This window comes from Oryzias latipes, chromosome 13 (assembly GCF_053564925.1).
Source record: "Oryzias latipes strain Hd-rR chromosome 13, Olatipes_Hd-rR_3.1".
In the NCBI taxonomy this organism is placed as follows: Eukaryota; Metazoa; Chordata; class Actinopteri; order Beloniformes; family Adrianichthyidae; genus Oryzias; species Oryzias latipes.
In genome coordinates, this window is record NC_136249.1 from 20,936,053 (window position 1) to 20,956,636 (window position 20,584).

The following is a 20,584-nucleotide window of genomic DNA, read 5'->3' on the forward strand; positions in this document are numbered from 1 at the left end:
TGGGACTTTACCCTCAACTATGCTTAGTCATCTCACAAACTGGTTGTGGTTTTATAAGTTTAGTTTGCCCTAAATTTTCATCACAATGTAATATCATTTATTCACACAATGGTGACTGCAATAGTAATTTAAAATGTTTATTGTTATAGCATGCTAAATGTTCACTAAAATGAAAAAACTGTAGAGGATTTTTGTTTCACATCACTTCAGAATTTGAGTCACAATCTGGTCAGGCAATGTGGTCCTGTCCGCTCTCGGCAGCCTCTGAACCCCTCTTGACCAAAAGTTCTTTAAGATTGGAGACCAGGATTTGTTCTTTGCACGTTTTCTCAATTTCCTGCTCATTTATCCAGCAATAAACACACACACACACACACAAAAGAGACACAATGACACTCAGGTTACCAACAAGTGAACAAAATCTTTGTTTTTAAGTACAATACTAACGGTCAGCCTAATGGCCAATTTTATTTCTATCATTATTATTGATTTTTAGGAACGTACAGTTGTCGCTTCCATCTCAAATATCCTAAAGCAATAAATACAGGGTTTAGTATCTTACATCTTCCGACAGCAATCCCATGCTTGGTTTTCAAAGCCGTTCCTGGAACCCTGTAAGTGTGGAAGCTTCCTCCTCAGAGAAGTCCTGTTTGATTCTGAACAGCTCCCCCAGGATTTCTTGTAGGGTCTATGATGCAAAGTAAACAAAATGAGAATCAATTTCACATAACAAAAGTCTATTTTCTGAACAGAAAGCCAAATATCAATAACACAACTTCAAAGGCGAAAACTGAAACCTGAAGCTTTAATTACAGGAAATCGTTTCAATATCTATGATATTGATGTTTGTAGAAATGATACTGAATTTGTTTACATACCCTGAAGAAAACTCTCTGGAAAGGAGGGCTGGTGTCTGAACTCATGTCTTTGGTTTTAACATGTGACAAGCAGTGAAGTAGCATAAGCGAGAAGCCTCCAACAGACCGGAGCCTCTGGCGACGGACAAAAAGTCTCCCCTCTGCCTCCTGTCAGTGATCATCCTGGAATTATTTTCCTTTAACTGCATAACTTTTTTTTATTATTCTTTTTACAGTATTACTATTTTAGTATTCTAAAAGCACAAGCCTACATAACTACTTAATGATACACAATCTGCGTGATGCATGCACATAAAACAGTCAAACTTTTTTCTTTTAAAACATAGCATTGTGATTTACTTGAATACAATGATTTTATCAGTTGATAAAAGAAAGAAAAAAAGACACACTTGAGCTTCCTTAAGCTGCACACTCATATCCAAACCTTCATGTTTTGAGGCACAGGGGGTTTACTCTGTGTCAAACCTCTTTATGGTTTGGCGTCTTTCAAGCCAACGAAGAAATGTACGTGATTTGGGTCATGACCTCAAATTCAAAAGGTCTATTTGATTATTGTCCTTTGGTGTCAGTTGTTTTTTTGTTCAATTTTATTTTTTATTATTGTATTATCTTTGGGCTATATTTTTTGCTTTAACATAGAAATGGTCAAGACATATAGTGAAAAATACTGATTCTGAACTATTTCCTAACAGATCTTTTCTTTGCTTTGCATCAAGGTAAAATTGAGCCTATTTTTAAAGGTGCGAGGAAACACAGACAAAAGTTTTTAACAAAATGGGCAAGTTTACCTGATAAAAGAAGGAATTTCTGAAAGCATTATTGGAGTAGTTGTTGTTCGGGAGACTGGATGCTATTTGAAGAGAAATAGCTGGAGTCTGTTGAGCAAAAGAAAATTGTCTGGTCTTTTTTGTATTTTGAAGCTGAATTTACATAAAAAAGATTTGACTGTAAAAGTCACAAAGGCATATTTTTGCTGCGAAAGATGCATTTAAAAAATATCTGAACAATGGCATAGGTGTTTTAAGTTTAATGTCAAAACAACACTGAGGGATTTGAAGAGCACATTGATAAGAGTAAGACTTAGAACACCAACCAGATTCACTTTGTGCAACGAATGCATCAAGAAGAGACCATGTTGGTAGACGAGGGCCTCCCTGGGGTTAAGGACTGACAGGTCCAACGGTATGAGCTCACCCTCGCACTCCCACTGCGCATCGAGGACATCTGCAAAACCTTTGCCTTTGTCTTAACAAAACAGAGAATAATAGCACCATTATATTTGCGGTACCTTTTAAGTATTTTTATTTTATATATTTATTTATCAGTTAATTGAGAACAATTCCTATGGTCAGTCAAGGTTAGCTAAAGCCCCTCTGCTTGTTCAAGGGAAACAAAAAAGGTTTTTTGAAGCAGTCTAGAGAACAAGCAAGAAAAGGATGCAGTGTGAAATCAATCGAAGGATCAGTTTCTGCTAAATACCTACCTTTAAGTGTCCTTTGTGATAAAGCGAGAGCTCAGTCGAAACACAAAACCCTCCATTTGCCAGTCAATCTGTTAACAGTTGGAAAAAGCTCCGCAAAGGAGATCCCTTCAAAAGGTGGCTGGGGTTTCATTAACCATTTGGGAAAAACTCAGAGTCTAGTTGACTTATACTAGTAAGGAGGGGTTGAGGGTTTCTAGTCCAAAATTGTACACAGAGAAAAAGTGGGACTCAACGCCTCTTTACTTGACTCTAAGCATCAAGGGTTGGATTTATTGATTAAACCACCAATTCTATCCCAGGAGTGACTGTGACTGCATATCACTGCTTCCTCCGGGATGCAGAAATGCAAAAAACAATTTGTTATTATTATTTTTTACCTAGAGAACTATATCTGCAGCTCAAACCCATAAAAATAAAACATAATGGATGGATTAATCCTTCCATCATGTTTCCTGATCCTGTTTTCCTAATCCTGATGTTTACATTCTAATTTTCTGTTAATAGATCTAAATTGCATGTCAAATTTGAAAGAGATGTCATCTGTCACGGTGACCTCCTTTACACTGATGCTGGCTGATGCTACCTGATTAATTTTTGCTGATTATCTTTATTTAAACTGTACCAAAAAATAGAAATGTTTAAAAAAAAAATCAAAACAACCTTACTTACCAAGAGGCTCTCCTCCAAGAAAACCTGCTTTTTTTGCCCAGACTTTCAACTCTTGGTCTATATCCTTCATCAGCTGGAATAGAGGAGAACACTTCACCAGTTTTGTCCACTGCTCTTCTGGGGAATAAACAGATTTATGAGGGACGATATGATAAAAGCATGATCACGATAAACGATCATTAAAAAGAAAGTACCTGGAATTGCGGGAATAGCAATGTGGGTGCATTGAACAGATTCTTGTGTCTGTTGGCTCTCTGCAAGCAAATGAAGACAAAAAATAGAACAACATTTAGAATTTGAAAGATTAGTTTAGCAGAGTGACTTGGGGGTAAAGGTCATGGATTCACAAGCATTTCATATGGCAGAACTGTAATTTGAGATGTAGGAAATTTCACTCATAATTCTATATTTCACTAAAGGTTCTTTTCACCTTTCAGGCCAATGCCAAAGCGTCACACGACTGAATTTAAAGACAATACATTGTAGACATAGTTTACATTGAGTGTAATCATGGTGTTTTATCTTACCACTAGTGTGAACCCCAGAAGAAGCAGCATGTCTGTTTGACTTGTGTGTTGGCAACCCGCTGGCCTCCAGGCTGCCGTCCTGAGACTGAATGACATTTACCAGCTCTCTCAAAGAGTGGTTGGAGATTCCTTTGGAAACATGAATACAAACTTTTAATATAAGAACAACACGTATGTCATGTAAAAGGCAGGGTTTTTAACTTTTATAAGCAATCCAACTATGTGACAAGGAAAATATATTATATTAAAATATACTAACTTAAAGAATAGGACACAATTTTTTAATGAACCTGCCAAACTTAATTTTACGAACAAATTCATGTGTTACTAAATGCACAAACTTGTTTTGAAGGTGTACACACAAGCTGAGAAAAATGTGTGGGGAGTGTGTTTCTCGGAATAAGTCACGTTTCCCACAATGAGGTTACCCTGCTTCAAGATCTTCTCAATAAACTGAGTGCACCTGCTGCAAGACCCCTCAAAAGGAAATTAATCTTTGAGGGAGTTTTAGTGCTTAACTTAATTTGATAATCTTTAAAACAGCGGCTCATTTATTCCTAACATGGTTATAATTTTAATATCAAGTATTTTTGTTTAAGTCCAATTTACAAGCATTCAAAGTTTGACACATCTTATTTGGGGGACTTTAAAAAAACACAGACTACTTTTGCTAAGAAACTCTCAGCAGTAACAAAGATCTAACAATAGATTGAAAAAGAAAAAAAATTAGCCTGTAGTCTGTCTTTTTTTTTCCGACCTCACCTTCCTCCTGCCTTTGTCTATTTGGAATATAAACCTAATCAACAATATGTTTTTTAGGAGATTTTGATAATCCAGTAAAATACACTTGTTGTCATGAACATAAGTTCCTGTTCCATCGTTAAGCGCTCCATCCAGCAGAACACATTCCCGCACTGTTATATTATCACCGCCTACTACAACTGTGAATGGTTTTGAGATAAGCAAAGTAAACGGATTTCTTCCTGCATGAATATTAATCCACAATGTCAGACTGCTTTCCACTGCTGACACAGCAACAGAGAGATACGTCTGTTTGTGTGTGTTTTCTATTTTCTTTCTGTCTCTTAAATCACTCTGTTGAGCAACCAGATATCTCTGGACTTTTTTTTCACGTCAGCATAATTAAGCGCAAAAAAAATAGCATTGATGTATCCATTCATTCAATGGGTTATAATTTGCTTTTTTGTTTTTTTGTTGATAACAACTTGGACAGCTGTGCCATCAAACTGAATTTGATTATTGATTTTAAAGTCCCAGAGAGTCCATTCCAATTTGCATGGGATGAAATGCAGAGTGAATCTTGATCAGTTTAACCCTAACAAAGCAAAATCAGAGACAAACAATGTGACTACAATCAATCAGCTGTCCCAGGACTAGTGTGAACTAGTGCGAGCAGGCCAATCATAGAACTTTGACTTGTTAACCCACAAAAACCACACTCTCATATGTCATTGTAAAGTGTGAAAGTTTAAGACGAACACACCTTTCACTACAGGCACAGATGCTGTCCAGACTCTTGAGGGTGTCTCTAAACAATACGCCTGTTCTGTGGACAAACCTGAAACATGTTAGAAGACAGCTGATAAATTATTTTCCTGCATTTTTACATCAACATAGCAGAGAAATGTTACCAGGAAAAAAAGACATAGGAGTGATCTTAACTACTACTCCATGTGCATTGTCTGTGTAGCAGAGTTCATTCTATACCGCTATCTGGCACTGCCTCTGAGCCAGAAATGTGCTGATTGCAGGTGTTTGGGGAAGAGCTGGTTGGTTTCTTCTCTTCCAGAAGTTGGTTCAGCCTCAACAACAGAGGCAAAGCTCTTTCTTGGAGCAGGTTAAGTGGCTTCATGTTTGGCTCGTGTCCTCTGCACAGAGGCAGGTTGTATTCCCTGAACCAAAATTTCCCACACAATACAGCCTAGACAGACAAATGGAGAAAGACACAGGCAGGTGGAATGAAGGCAGGGTCTTACTCTGTCTGGGGTGAGATAATGAAATAACATTTCATACTTTGAGGGAAGCTCAAGCACAAAGCTTCTATGAAGTCCTTAAAGGGCTCTTGTACGAAGGTGCACATATTGCTAAAGACAGCATAGAAAAATAAGAATAGCGAAAGAACGGTAGAATTGACTGTTTTTGAGTCGATTGAATTCATTTCACTTCAAACATTTGCTGAGATCCAAATGAGATTTCATCTATTTTTACTGTGTACCTGTTTACCCAATCACACAATTGTGGGCTGATGTGCTGAGCTTCCCAAAATTTAGAGCTCGAAAGTAATTTTTTAAGGCCCAAAACTGCAACATTTTTTACTTTGTCAGCTCTAATGTTCTAATGTTTCATTTGTCTGCATGTTTATGTCACATCAAATTCCCCTCTGAATGGTCGCATCAGATTCACACTTGTGGCTGATAAGTGCATGTTCTTTCTGTATTGGAATGCTTTAGTTATTAACAATAGATTCCTTTTAGTGTTACTTAGTGAGGTGAAATTTTTGGGTTCCTTTTTTACCTGGGCAGTTTCCGCCCGCAGATTGGAAAATTGTCTCACAAACTGCAACAAACTGAGAGCAGTGTCCAAGTCTGTCTGTCTGGAGCTGCACAGCTCCAAAAACTCTCTTTGACAAACTTCTCTGTCCTGGAAGACAAAACTCCATAGGCTTTTTATTCACAGCTAAACAGTTTTGTTACAGATTTTGCACCAAAGTTTTTCACCCATAAGCTGCGTTACAGTAAACATGCTTTAATTTGCTTGACGGAAAATGCTTAAAAAGTGTCAATGTACTGCTATTTTAAAAACAAACTACTAGGCTGTTCTGACCATAATTTGAAGTTTTGCAGATCGTTCTCCTGCCTGAATCTTCCATTTTGCCAGGTTTTGCTGCAGTTGTTCCATACAAATGTCAATCTTATCGAGGCACGACATGAGCGCTGAGTGCCAAGCACAATCCTGTTCCCATTCTTCCCCGTCACCTGCAACACAGATTAATGTACATATTGTTGTTTGCTTCCCGCCCAAATCCAATGGTGAAAACTGGTATTATGTAAATTACATAAACTGAGAGCTACCTACAATAAGAGAGCCTGGCGCACCAGGTTTCTCTTTTTGAGAGTGTGAAATGTTTAAAGAGTGCTTATTTCCGTAATTTTCTATCATGCTTTTTCCTGATCTGCCATATTTTTATGCAGTTTACCCCATGAGAGGATGTGTAGCACGTGTTGGGGTAAAACAAGGGCCAAGATGGAGTGCTGAGCCGCTCTTCTCTGGGCCTCGATGTTTGCCGCATCCTGCAGCTCTCCAGCTGCTTCCCTCAGCTGCCTCCCTGACCACTGAAACTACAGAGTGCGAAATTTACAGCAAATATTTGGACCCTAAAACCTAAACCACTCCTATTTACCACAGAGACACTTCGAGAAACGTATAAAAAACACTGTGTTTCAAAGAAAGTCCAAGGTACAAGAATGGAAAAAACACCGGCTCAATTTTTTGCAGAAGCCTAAGAACAACCATTGACAAACTTCAAAGGGTTTCCCACATTGACTGTTTTCCACAACCAGGGTACGTGATGACACATGTGGGGATTTTTTTCTGTTACTTCTTCTTGTTTGAAATAAATAGTAAAGAAGGAAATGAATAAATTACATACTTACTAATCAAAATGCCAATTTCCACTCATGCCACCACATACTGACCTGATAACTGCCTACATCTGTAACTCCACAGAGGCAAAGGAACAGAGCTGAGTCCAGCTCAATAAGGATTTCTTCCTCCCGATGCCTTTGCTGCTGCCAGTAAGTGTTTCTTGCACATGCCTCCCTCTGCAGCCCTTCAACCTGGAGGAAAAATAAAAACACAATGCACAACTGTGACATTCAAGCAGGTATTTCTTGTCCTTAACCTGACTAAAAGTGTAAAAAAAATGTAACAATGCCAACAAAAAAAGGTAACTCAATGTAAAAGTTTGCCAAAAAAATATTATTTGTCTCCATACCTGGACACTGTTGGTTTGTTCAGCCATCATAAGCCAGCATGCAGCTGTAACAGGAACAGGCATTTTTTTAAAAACATCCAATCTTATCCCAACAACTGTGGCCACGAGCCCAGTGACTGGATCAATGGTTTGGGACCCATAACGGATTGCCACCATGCCTGTCAAGTGTAGTACAGATGGTTACAAAGCTTAAGTACAGAGTGCTAAAAACATCCCAATCCCAATCCCAAACATCCCAATTCATAACAGTACCTTTTCCTCCGGGATCTTCCATTGTTCCGGCCAAAGGCATTGTATTCCCAGAGATGGGATCAGTGTGACACCCGAGCACAGGCACACTGAGACTTGAACCCAGTGGGTCAGGGTAATCCATTCCCAACAGAGCTGGCACACACACATCAGAACCTGGCACATGCATCTCTCCTAATTAGAATTGCAGAAAACAGTGTTTTAAGGAAGAAAAAGGAGACATTAAAGGATGTTCCTTTGGCTATGTTTGCTTACATTTATTTTGCAGTGCAAACAGTTTTCCTCTACCCTATGACCACTTTTCTTTCTCCTTTCAACAAACAGAAAGCCTGAGGTAACGACCCAAAAGACTTTCTTTTAAGCAGTCCTCGTCCTTTCTTGAATGCATCTAATTTCAAAAGGATGAAAAGCAGTCTATTGGTGTTTTTTAATGGCTGGTCTGCTCAGTCTTTGTGTGCAAATTATGCAAAAGTATACAGTTAAAATTGCCAATAGTTGATTTTGTTTCTCTATTCAATTGACTAATTCCCCAATCAGAAAACGCACTGCTTATCTGATGTATTTCAGGGATACAAAATGTAAATGTATTGTTTCAATTCTGCATAATGGAATTTTCCTTGATTGCAAGTAATTTTGCATGCCAACTAGATTGTGTTTTCTTTCAAATCTATTTTAATACTGTTGACCTATGTCTTTGTTTTTACAATGGTCTCCCTCCCACAAGGGAACTATTTAGGGAATAAGATCAAAGAAATTAAGTTTTGTTACAGCGGATTTACATAGTATTAAGGAAATAAATATTTCAAAATATTTCAAAATTCAAACAATACATTTGCAGCACCAATAAAAAGAAAAAACAGAAACCATGAAGCTTATAAAAGTGATAGGAAAGCAAATGAGTATAAATTGTACCAGATTGTTTTTTTTAACCAATGGAAAACCCTATCACAGCTCTCAATCTTTCTCATACCAAGAGCCCCTCCATCCTGCTGAAGACCAATAGCGCTCTCTAGAAGCATCTCCAGCCTGGTCTGAAACTGCAGCTGACAGTGCAGGCTCCTCCCCCAGGCTTGCTCCAGCTCTTTGGCAGCAGCGGCAAGAAGATCTTGTTGACTGGTTTCTTTCTCATTGCCTGAATAGGCTTGTGGAAGTGGTACAGTTGGATCAAAAGCAGACTCCTCAATTAGAGGCCTCAGGTGATCCAAAACCTTCAACATTTCTGCCAAAACCTGAGAAAAACAAACATACAAAAAAGCATATAATTGTGTTTATTTATATGGTGACAGAATGTTATATCTTTAAACTTATAATACTCCTGTTTTGACCCTAGAACATGAACATCATACTTTGTTATTTTCTTTTCAAATATTGAGTGCAAGTGCTCCTGGAAACACTTGTGGTGCTTATTGTCTTTTTTCTTATCTTTTTTGATCTTGTTCTATTTTATCTAATGCAAACTTTTTAAAAGCAATACATACTCTGTAAGGCAGATTACAATGATATGAATGTTCTTTGATCTTAATTCCACATGAATGTTAATCTTTACCACATTATCCCGATAGAGTAAAAAGTGGACAAGCTCTTTTATAAACAGTTAAGAAGACTGCAATGAGAAAGGATGCAAACAAAATGTGTCCTGTTCATTGATTATGTGATTCTTTCTTAAAATTAGGAAGTACCTTGGTATCCAGGAGATTTTGGTATCCTCCTGTGGTCGGCACCACCTGTCCAGCTCTCATGCTGGCCCCTCCGACTTTCACCATCCGCCCACTCAGAGGTTCAGAGAAGGACTCAGCCAGCATCACTCCACCCACTGGCAGCACATCTCCTGCACAAACACACAAACCAAACCTAACAAGGGGAAGGTGTGGTACACGCAGGTTGCCTTTTCCAAGCAGGACTCACCTGTTACTGAATCCAAAGTCACCCCAACAGTAAGTACAATGTTCCCAGTCCTGGAGTCCAGCATGGGATAGCCTATCTGAATGGGTTGTGGCATGCGAGTGAGTGGGCAGACATGCAGCCTTCCCAGTGGGTATACTGATCCAGTTTGTGGGTGGATGGTCATAGCCAAAGTAGGCACTGGAACCCCAGTGTCAGGGTCTGCCATGGTCATGCCTAAATGTAACCTCTGGCCCAGCCTGAGGGGTTTATTCGGAATGCTGGGAAGGGGCCGATCTGAATGGCAGGATGTTGGGTAAGGAATAAAAGGTAGAAGAGGACTCTCCCACTTTCTGTTGTCGTCTGAAATAAAAAATAGCAGATTTATCTTTGTTATGAAGAGGCCATCTAGTAAAAATTGCATTCTATCAGTATCATCAATGTATGTTATTACTAAATGTTGTATTCTCACAGCACCATATAACAACTCTATAAGTGATTGATAATATGATCCATCAAATTCTTCATCTGAAAATAACCACAGTTAATTTTTTGTCCTCTTTTTGTTGGAAAGTTGCTATTTACTTTGATAGCACCCTTTGTAATCTTTTGGTATTTTATCAAACACGTCATAGATGTGTTAACCTGATCAGTTAACCTGATCAGTGGATTTTCCTGCTTCTCCAGGCCATGAATGCCTGATGCAGATGTCAAACACTCCAGCCCTGTATTCCACCCCAATAGTCACAAATGTTTGTGTTTTGCATCTAAAACCTCTTTTGTGTTACCTCTGCAGAGATCAGTTGTAGCCACTAATGTAGAGCTGGCTGGATCATAGGCGACATTTCCAATGATTGGCATTACTCTGCCAGTTTGTGGGTGAAGAAAGAAGTTGGGTGGCACTGCCATGGTGTGGCCACTGTTTAGCAGCATGTGGCTGTGAGCGTTAGGCCTTATGAGGCCTGTGACTGCATCGTGGTAAATTGCCAGAGAGGCTCGCAGGGACCCATCAGGTCCTGGAAGAAAGGGAGAAAGAAAAGTCATGCCTGTACAACGAATGATAGTGAGTGATAATGCTGTGATTTAAAAGAAAAGAAAACAAATAAAAAAAAGGACTAATAATATCTATATATGTATTACCAAGAGTGCATGACACAGTCATTGCAATTAAAGCTTAACCCTTGTGCTATCCTAGGCACTTTAACATTGGGAGTTGGGTCATCTAGACCCACTAGACAGTTCACTGAACCTTTTTTCTTCAATGATTTGTGAACCTCACTGGTGTCCATGGATTACATGAAATCTTTCCACCTTTATCCACCTTTGTCATGGTGGGAGAACACGTCAATGTAAGGGTGGGGTCATCTAAGATAGCACAAGTTGTAGCAGCCTAGGCATTGCAGTATACTTGTTTAACAGTAGATGGTGCTGTGGTGCAAGGATCATGTGCAAACATTTCTTCTTTCTCTTGCAGCTGCTTTCAACTCACCAAAGAGGTCATCTTTGGTCAGGACACCTCCAGAGTTAGGACACAGCAACCTGGCTCCAGTGCCTTCAGCCAACAAGCCCCACGCCCCCTGGTGGTGACACTCTGATGACACCAGCTCCCCCATTTCATCTATGAGGGCTGAGAGCTTTTGGACCAAACTGAATATGAGTTAAGAAAAAAAATGGAACAATGGCATTTATTGAAATAATTTGTGCTTTATGTCAGTAAAAAAAAAAAACAGCCATATTCTCACATTTTCTGGTGCAGCTCACAGGTGGGTGAGTGGGTGTTGTGAATCTTTGATAGAAGTCTGCTGCACTCTCTGAGCTGAGACATGAACACACAGTAAGCCCTTCTCTTGGCCTGCAGCTCCCTCATCAGAACCTGAAGAAAATCAGTATCAGCAAATCCATTTGTGTGGTTTTGTTGGATTCTTATCTACTATAGTAACAATATCGGGGTCAAAGACGAAATTACTAAAAATCAAGACAGACATATTTTTATATCTTGTGTTTTGAAATGTGTTTTGTTTTTTTTCGGATGCCTTTGTGCTGTTTTGGATTTCTTCCTTCACAAAATAAACCTGTAATTGACTGTCGAGCAGAGTCCTCAGCTGTGAGCCCAAAGATTTCCTTCGCGCCAATTCTCTCTCCACCTCTTTCTTCATCCTCTCACAGTGCTCCTCCACCCTCTCCTCTGCCATCATGCATGGGTGGAGAAGCGGCAGTTTCCCAAGAACTCCTCGATAGAGCTCCTTCACCTGGATACACACAAATGTATGTTAGGGCAAAAATCCTCTCAGGAGCATTATGCTGCTGTAGGGTTCTACACCCCTCTCTGGCATCCCTCTCTCTTCTTCCCTTCTTTTATTTTCTGTCTGGTCCAACAAAAGACTGTTACAGATATGAGTAATATGTATAAAGTTTGGCCTAAATTACAAAAGGAGTTTATTTAAATATACACCTGGTGTGTCAAAGATTCATAACCCCTATTGTCACAGTAAATTATGTCCAACACAAGAGGCTTTCAGCTCTCATCTGTTGGACAGAACAAGTAAAAAAAAAAAATCCTCTCAGGAGCAAGCTAATAAGTTGACATGTCATCCGACCAACACCCCTGAGACATGTATGTTTGTGGGAGACCATCTCCTCTTACTTCTCTCCGCTTAGACAGCCCTCAGGGCTGTAATAACAATCTGACTCCCTCCTATACAGCGCCTGGTTACATTACAGTGGAAACAGTATGAACATGCTGCACAAAGGAATAGCAAAGAAAAAAAAAATTTAATTACTTGAGATATTTAATATGTTTAAATAGACTTAACAGTGAAATATATATGAAGTACAGGATGAAGCTATGAAAGGAGAAGATAGAAAGTGGATAACGATTGGAGCTGAGGAATGAATCTGGACTCTGACCTCAAGCTGATTTAATGGAAATGAGTGAAAGGAAAAATTCAATGAATGGATCAGGCAAATAGATGTGTTTTCTCTCTCTTTTGGAGCTAAATCAATATTGTGTCTGAAGAAGTTCCTGTTGTTGCTTTTGTGTAAGATTTGTATGGATTTTTGACAAGCAAGAAAAAATAATCATGGCTTCAATTTATTTGTCTGATTGTATTATTATTTTTATATTTATTATTATTATTATTATTATTATTCCTAGTAGTAATAGTAGTAGTAGTAGTAGTAGTAGTAGTAGTATTTGTGCAGTTCTAAGAAAATAATTGACTAAATGTAAACTTAAAACTATTAAAACTTTTTTAAACATAAAAATTTGCCTTTACATTTTTGGTATGATTTTATCAAATTCTTATTCTTCTTGTGAATTGTCTTCTGAAGTCATCTTTTTTAGTTGTATTCTCTTTTTGTGGGCTCCTAACTTTTGTATGTTTGGCTTTTAAGGTGAGCTAACTCTTTCTCAGTGGATTGTCTTTAGTAAAAGTGAAAAGAAGACAAGTAAGAATGCAAGAGTCCCTCCAAGGATGGAGTCTCATTTGCTGCAGACCTCAGTGGTGAGCTGCCCCAGACGTGACGTCACAGAAAGGCTCTGCTTGAGTAGGAGGCAGTAAAAAGTGTTGCTGTTAAAAGCCTCCAGATCCACCTGGTGTTCATAATCCCAGAACTCCTCCAGGGCTCCTGTGCATGCTACAGGCAAAAGATTAAAGCAGAACACAAAAGAAGAGGAAACCTTGAGGAGGCCACGTAAAGAACGCTTCGAGGTTAAAATCGATTTGCTTAGCGTTTGATAATGCGTGTGTGCATTTCAGGGACTGAATAATAACAGTCCCTGGAAGCTGACCTTTGATGGGACACTTGAACTGTTTTCTGCACGTGATTTCAACTCTGGGACGTAAGCATTTCTGCTGCAATTGGTTGGGTGGTAGGACCACCCATAAGGTCACTGTTAATGTTACGCAGTAAGCCACAGGGGTTTGTGAGGTTCCCATGTGTTTGGGCACTTTGTGTTATCTATGCATTCAGGAGGTGCATTTGCAGACATGGTGGATGTCACGTTAGAGTCTGGGTTGCGCAATGTATTAGCCTTTAGGCTTTTTTTATGAATGAGCTGGGTGTGTGCTTGTTTGTATTTGATGTAGTCAGTTTAAGCCGGGACACATTACCTGGCTGAATAGAGTCATGTGTCATGCTAGCGGGCTGCTTTCGGTGAGTTTTCCTGAATGAAATCACCCTCGATCCCTTTGATGAGTAGTCATCCATTGGGTATACAAGCTGCAACATTCGATACTGAACACTGATTGACTCTTTTTCCGGCCACCCATATTCACGAAACAAGATCTGCACACACAAGTAATAAGCACTGTTAAAAAGGATGCTTTTATGATGCAAAGTCGATGCAGGAGTTAGTAAACATACCAGCACTATAATGCATACACAGAGGATGACCACAGCTCCTAAGAGCAGTCCTCCAGTCAAAAGCCAGTCTGGTCTAAGAAGCAGATCTCGTCTTCTGTTGATTCCTAACCTGATGATGTGTCGAGGGGTGGTGGGGTAGAAAATCCCAGGCTCATAACACTGGCCACCCATGGGCATCACTTTAACATACTGAGAAGAGTTCAAAAGTGGGGGTAAATTTGACTGCACCTGAAACTTAAATTATGAAATACAGAGAAATATATATATATTTCTATTTAAAGAAAACCTAAAGTGATGGAGGTGCATAGTTATTTGGTTATGTTGTTTTTAAACAGATGCAAAAAAAATGTTGTCATTTTGTAACCAGCAGCTAATGAGTCAATTAATCTAAAATTTCCATTAAGTTTTACCATAAATTCTTAACTTTCATGTGATTATCCCTCATTTTAATTATTTAAAACCAATTTACCAGACGTTTGTGCTGGTTGCTACTCAGTTTGATAACGTAAACCCCAGGTTGACTAAAAATCACAGAAAATAAGGCGGGCGGAGCCCAGGATAAGGTCAAATCTTCTTGTAGCTGTCTGAAGGCCCCCCAGTCAAAGTTGCTGTTTGTGTTGTACAAGTTGTTTCTGAAAGACAAAAAAAACATTTAAAGCCATTTATCAAGAAAGTCACAGCTGAACAGGATGGCAGGACAAATGTTCATGTATAAAACTGCCGACTTACATATCATACTGCGGGTAGTGGTGTGTGTTTACAGTAAACAGCAAAATATCATCCAAATGGAAACATAGTGTTGGGTTCAGAACTGCAGTCATGATTGAAACTCCTTCCTCCATACTTTTTCTCTGATTACTTCTCCACTTTAGAAAATACCTTTCTTTGGCTTCATAACTGACATTTCCAGCAACCTCATAATCTTCCTCTAGAAAAGCAACATGGGAACTTCAATATGGTTAAAACAAAAACGCCATCTCAAATCAAATTAAACTTGCAGTTTCCATGTGTTTATTAATAGGTGGTACAAACCAGCTGAGCTTTGAAAGTCCCTATTGGTATCTTCAGGAAACAGTTGTAAAAGTTCTTTTGGGAGGCTGCTGACTGAACCAACAAATCCTGCCTCTGCAAGCAGAAAGCAAGAAGACCAAACCTGCTGCTGCTGGAATTGCTGTGTGTGTGTTTGCACATGTATGTATGTGGAAGAGAAAGAACTTGCTTTTCACCTGTTGTCTGAAGAATGTAGACAGGATGTGAGAAGTTGTTTTGGCTGCTGCACTGCAGATTACCTTGGAAGTCCCACTGGTTAAAAATCGTCTCTAGCACTCTGCCTGAGACTCTAGAAATCTGCAGCAATGAAGAAAAAATGTGATTCTTCAACTTAAATATGGCATTATACATGTTCGTATTTACCGATGAGACATAAATGCACACTCAGTAGTTTTCTGGGAGACTAATTTAACCCTGTGTGCAGATCTACCAATGTTTTGTGACTGTGACTGTGATTATGGCTGATTAGTTGGAACAACTGTAGTCAAACTCCCGAAATCTAAAAATGAACTGGTATTACACCAGATAACACACAAAAAATTTGAAATAAAATAAAAAAGACATTTTAAAAAGTTACAGTGTCAATCATAAGTATAAAAGCATTCTACATTTTTCTTTTTTATTGAAAAACCCACTCTAATGAAAATTGCTTTTAACATGTTCTTGTGGCATTTTTGTCATTATAGAGGACACATTTTGCAATATTTTAGATAATAACTGCATTTCTGAGTATTTCTTTATTTAAATTCTAATGGATCAGAAGCAAGTTAAAAAAAATGCTGTTTGGAAAATCTCCCAGTTGTGATGCTGCCACTGAAATGGAGGGGCCAAAGTCAACCTGCTCTGCTCTATTCTGATGTATCCACTTGCAAATTAGTTTGGGGTTTTGAGGGGCTGGAAGTTACCAGGAGAGAGTGCAGACAAAGGAATAATGGGATATCAACAGAGGTTTACTTCTGCGCCAACACAACTCAGAGGTGAATTTCTGACGAACTCCTTCAGTTCTGCAGAAACTATGTCCTATAAACAACACAGGTTTTTTTGATTTTGGCTAAAAGTGACACAATCATAATTAAAAGACCACTGGGAACACTTTTGCAATGATTGGAGTGGAACTTTAAAGAAAACTGCGGCTGAAGTCTACCAAATAGCTTTAACTGGTACAAATATCCATGTTTGCTCCAATTTCCTCATAAAAGCCAAATATTGACTTTAAAAACAAACCATTGGATTCCAAAAAGCAAACAAAAACATAACAAGAAGAACATTTTCAGAGATCAAAGTGTGGGATATTAACTCTCAAACAAAGAGGCTGTGGGGACTTTTGCAAACAGGCAATGTCTAGATCTGCTTGGCAGACATTCAAACTGCAGCTCAATGATAAGCCCAAAAAAACATAGGAGCAACAATGATCAAGTTTGAAGTCTTTGAGTGTCCAGGATTTAATTCTATGTAACTAATTTGAAATGATACAGATGAAAGAATGAAAGGAGAGCAAAAGTCATACACTGCAACTTCTGCAATAGAGTAGAAGAAAGAATGCTACATTGTCCTCAGATTACCTGTTTAAAGGTGGAATCTCTAATTGTTCAAAGGTTTGGAGTATTTTTCATCATCATTCATCTTTCTTCTGTTTTGTCCCTCACAGGGTCACAGGGTTGCCAGAGCCTATCCCAGCCACTTACACACCCATGGAAAATTAAGAGTAACCAATTAACCTATGAAGCATGTTTTTGGATGGTGGGAGGAAGCCAGAGAGAACCCATGGATGCACAGGAGGAACATGCAAATGCCACACTGAAAGGTACCCTACCCTAGTTCTGTTTCAGGTCCCCCAGCTGAGACTTGAACCAGGGGTGTTCTTGCTGTGAGGCAAGAGCGCTAACCACTGTGCCACCATGCAGCCCCTAGAGTATTTTTGATACATCAATTTGTTAATTCAGTTATCTTGTTTGTACTTTACTTTCAGAGCTAAAGCACATGTAACTTAACAATCCACAATAATACAAATAAATGTAAAATAATTGTCATTTTAACAGATGATGTACAAACTGAGGTTGATGCATGTAAATCAAACTTAGGAACTATTCAGAAGGTTGAAGTGTAGTGGGTTTTTAGGGTAAGATTGTGCTCATCCTGTTTAGGGTCACCAGGTTCTGTTGGATCCCATCCCAGATGATAAGAGGCGAGGTTCAACTCGAACAGGTCGTCAGTCCATAACATGGACACAAGCAGAAAAACAACCGTTCCTGATTGCCCACAAGCAGGAACTGAGAGTGAACATAATATGCATGTTTCTATTTAAAAGGATGAACCATGCAGAGAACCCATGCATGCCTTGAAGCTTTTGAGTTCAACATATATGTTTCCATATGCAGAACATAAAACTTACAATGATACGTGACATTGCAAACAGAAGAAAAGATCCGGGCAATCTTTTATTTGCTACATACTTATGTTCACCTGATTATCAGAGCTCCACACCAGTTCCATTCTTCCATCGGAAAAACACTTCAGCTTCAGATCAGCAGCAGGTTTCCTCTTGCAAAGGCCTCCACATGCAGCTCTGCTGGAAGGTTCTTTACAAATGCACAAGCCTAACTCCCCATCATAACCAAAGTAGTCTTCTGCACTTTGGCACACCTGTGAGAGAAAAAATGTTCTCAGCCAAACCACTGAGGTTTTGAGATGACTAAAACAATTAACAACAAGAACAATAAAAACTGTGAAATATTTGTTAAGCAAAAGTCACAGGAAGCGGTTTACGTTTAAATATTCAACAGATGATTAAACCTATGTTAGTCAAGTTCATAGAGTAAAGGGCAAAGACATCTAGGTTGTACTCATTACCCTTGATGATTGTAGATTGTGTTTAGTTAGTACGTTCTGTAAACAGTCCGCAGTTGGATGAGATACCTTTGTGGCAAATATGAAAAAAATTCCCATTTTTCCCCCATTTTTAACGAGTGCCTCCCAGGATGAGAAGATTGAACAAGGTCTAACCTCATGGCTGCAGTGAAGTGACCATTGAGATTTGTCAAAACAGTCTCCATATTGTGTACGAGATGTTGCGTCTCTGCAGACATCGTACAACTGCTGCGAGCACAAGTCGCCGCTGCTGGTGGATTGATACCCAATAGAGCAGAGGCATCTTCCATCACTGGGCTGCAGAAACAACAAAATGTTGCATTTCGTTCAGTTTTTTCAATGAATTATAATGACAAAGTGTTGAGTTTAAACAATTGTTTGCTAATCTTATCTTATTCATTTCTTTGCTGACATGTAAAATATTAGCTTTCCCATAAAGACTCTTGTTTGAGCAAGAAAGAAAATCTCATTCTCTTTTTCCAGAGCTGATAAGAGGATACTTCAACACTTAAGGAACTGCAGTAGCCTGAAAAACTAGCCGCTGCTGTGAGGTAACTTGATCTACAGCTCTGTCAGTCACAAGCAACAGATTGTTGAGTCTTTAGTTTCTGTGAGGAGCCTACCTCTGTGGCTCTGCTTGTTGATATACAAGACATTATGGTACCACACACAAAGAGCTGATTAGCTGAAAAATAAACTTTTTTGAATTGGTGAAAAGAAGAAAAACTTCTCATTTCAACAAAGTCATCAGTGACCCTCTAATCGCTGCTGCAAAGATGGTCAAATGGATTTGTGACTGGTTCTGTAGTTCTAAAGAACTACCGGTAATTATCACCTGAAAAATTTGTCCCTCTGCTGGGCAAATGCATGTGTCCTGGCCAGACAGTGGCTGCTGAGCAACCGGCTCACAGGACAAGAAGGCTGACAACCCTGGCCGAGGGCAGTAGTGGTGAGGAGGACACTTTAAACAGCTTTCCATTGATTCAGCTCCAACTGTTGGTCCATATGTCCCTCTAGGACAGGGAACTGGACTGAAGCTGCCCGGTGGACAATAGAAACCTAGTGTGCAAGAGTGGCATACATCGTCACAAAGTTGTTGGACTGTTCTCCTTTCATTGTTGCTGCTGCTGTAACATTGCTACGAATAACTCAAACTGGGCATGCTAAAACCTACCTGGCTGGCAAGGCGACCTGTCCTTTGTCATGTTAATTGGTTTAATTCCCGAGTTTAGCTTCAATGAAGCAAACAGGCAGACCACAAATAACTGCATTTTTGGTGATTTTGAAAGAAAAAAAAGAACATGAGCCTTACATTTTGGTTGAATTTCAAAACGGATCTACGTATGGTCAGTTCAAGGTTGCAAAAAATAAATAATTCCTAGAATGTCTATGCGCTCCCTCCTGTGATCAAAGTATCCATCCTGTCTGGATGCATGACACAGACTGGCTACTAAGCAAAGCTTCCAGGCTTGTGTCAGCATAGTCAGACTGAGTAACTTTAAAGGGATTGCTGATTAATTTATGAGACCAGTAAAGTTAGATGAGAATGAAACTGAAGGGAAAGCAGTGGCAAACAAAAAGAGGTTCATAGGCTCTGAGAGTCATCTTACACCAATTGTTTTTCTCAGTCCTACCGTGATACTGATTAATGATTTGGCTTTCACTCAACATCAGCAGCACTTTGCTTCAAGGAGCCCACAGAACACAACAAGCACCACATGAGCAGAAGTGTTTGCTTTCATACTCACTTTGTGGCCTTCTGCCTGGATCTTGTGTTTTCCTCCTGCCCTCTTCATTAACTCAGGGATTTCTCAACCTCGGGGTCCTGGAAAAGCTGTAGACAACATTTAATCAGTACTTTTTCTTACATAAGTTTGCAGTTTCTGAATGTCAATATCTCTGTGCAAGTATCTGGAGAAACCAGTTACTTTAAGGTCATAACTAAAACGGTTTAGAACTCCTGCTTTTATATTTGATAGTCCTGTGTAGGGATTTTCCCTGTGCCTTTAAAGTATTAGCTTAAAATTACTTGCAGTTATCTGGAAATTAAAAGTCTAAACTCAAGTTTCACTTATCTGTGAAATTACCCAATACTCCAACTAACGTTTCCTGCCTTTCCTGTCTTAATCAATTAGTCTTTGGTTGATGGTGCCTATACTGACCTATCTGTGTGTTTGCTGTCTCCGCTGTCATCCTGTCACCTTTGCTCCACTTTTAAAAAATGTCATAGAAAGCTCAGACTTATTCATATGCTGTTTAATGAACTGACCATTCATTACAACACAACACTTATGTAATGACTAACATGATGTTATCCTTTTTATTCCATACTTTATTCTATGAGCACATTAAAATGGTGCTCACGTTAGCACAAACCGTCCTACTAACAACTTGCGAGTTCAACAAGCCGTCATCTGTGGTGTTTTCATGTTCAATAGTCAAGGTCTTACTTCACTGTTATTGTAGTGAAATAAATGCTGGACTTTAGATCTGCAGAATAACCTACATAGTCCATTTCATCATGGTAACCATGGCCTTTGGCCTGCAATGACGAACTTATCTAACTCAATAGTGTTCAACTTTCACCCACAATACTTGG

General features: G+C 39.1%; 1 protein-coding gene across 1 annotated transcript; it reads right to left on the reverse strand.

Moving 5' to 3' along the window:
* Nucleotides 1-121: 121 nt before the first annotated feature.
* On the reverse strand, nucleotides 122-19,392 carry LOC101168063 (uncharacterized). Its single transcript, XM_078930214.1, has 34 exons — nucleotides 19,160-19,392; nucleotides 18,821-19,044; nucleotides 18,121-18,282; nucleotides 17,581-17,760; nucleotides 15,294-15,414; nucleotides 15,100-15,192; nucleotides 14,797-14,995; nucleotides 14,537-14,699; nucleotides 14,068-14,256; nucleotides 13,815-13,989; nucleotides 13,199-13,338; nucleotides 11,775-11,951; nucleotides 11,445-11,575; nucleotides 11,192-11,349; nucleotides 10,491-10,718; nucleotides 9,727-10,065; nucleotides 9,501-9,649; nucleotides 8,792-9,050; nucleotides 7,825-7,995; nucleotides 7,573-7,730; nucleotides 7,274-7,414; nucleotides 6,775-6,916; nucleotides 6,402-6,553; nucleotides 6,093-6,218; nucleotides 5,286-5,499; nucleotides 5,062-5,124; nucleotides 3,558-3,686; nucleotides 3,225-3,284; nucleotides 3,031-3,147; nucleotides 1,972-2,123; nucleotides 1,667-1,753; nucleotides 879-1,025; nucleotides 563-688; nucleotides 122-337 (listed from the first exon to the last, which is right to left on the reverse strand). The coding sequence occupies exons 1-33, from the start codon at nucleotides 19,254-19,256 to the stop codon at nucleotides 593-595; spliced, it is 5,139 nt and encodes a 1,712-aa protein (XP_078786340.1). The 5' UTR covers nucleotides 19,257-19,392; the 3' UTR covers nucleotides 122-337; nucleotides 563-592.
* Between the last annotated feature and the right edge of the window lie 1,192 nt (nucleotides 19,393-20,584).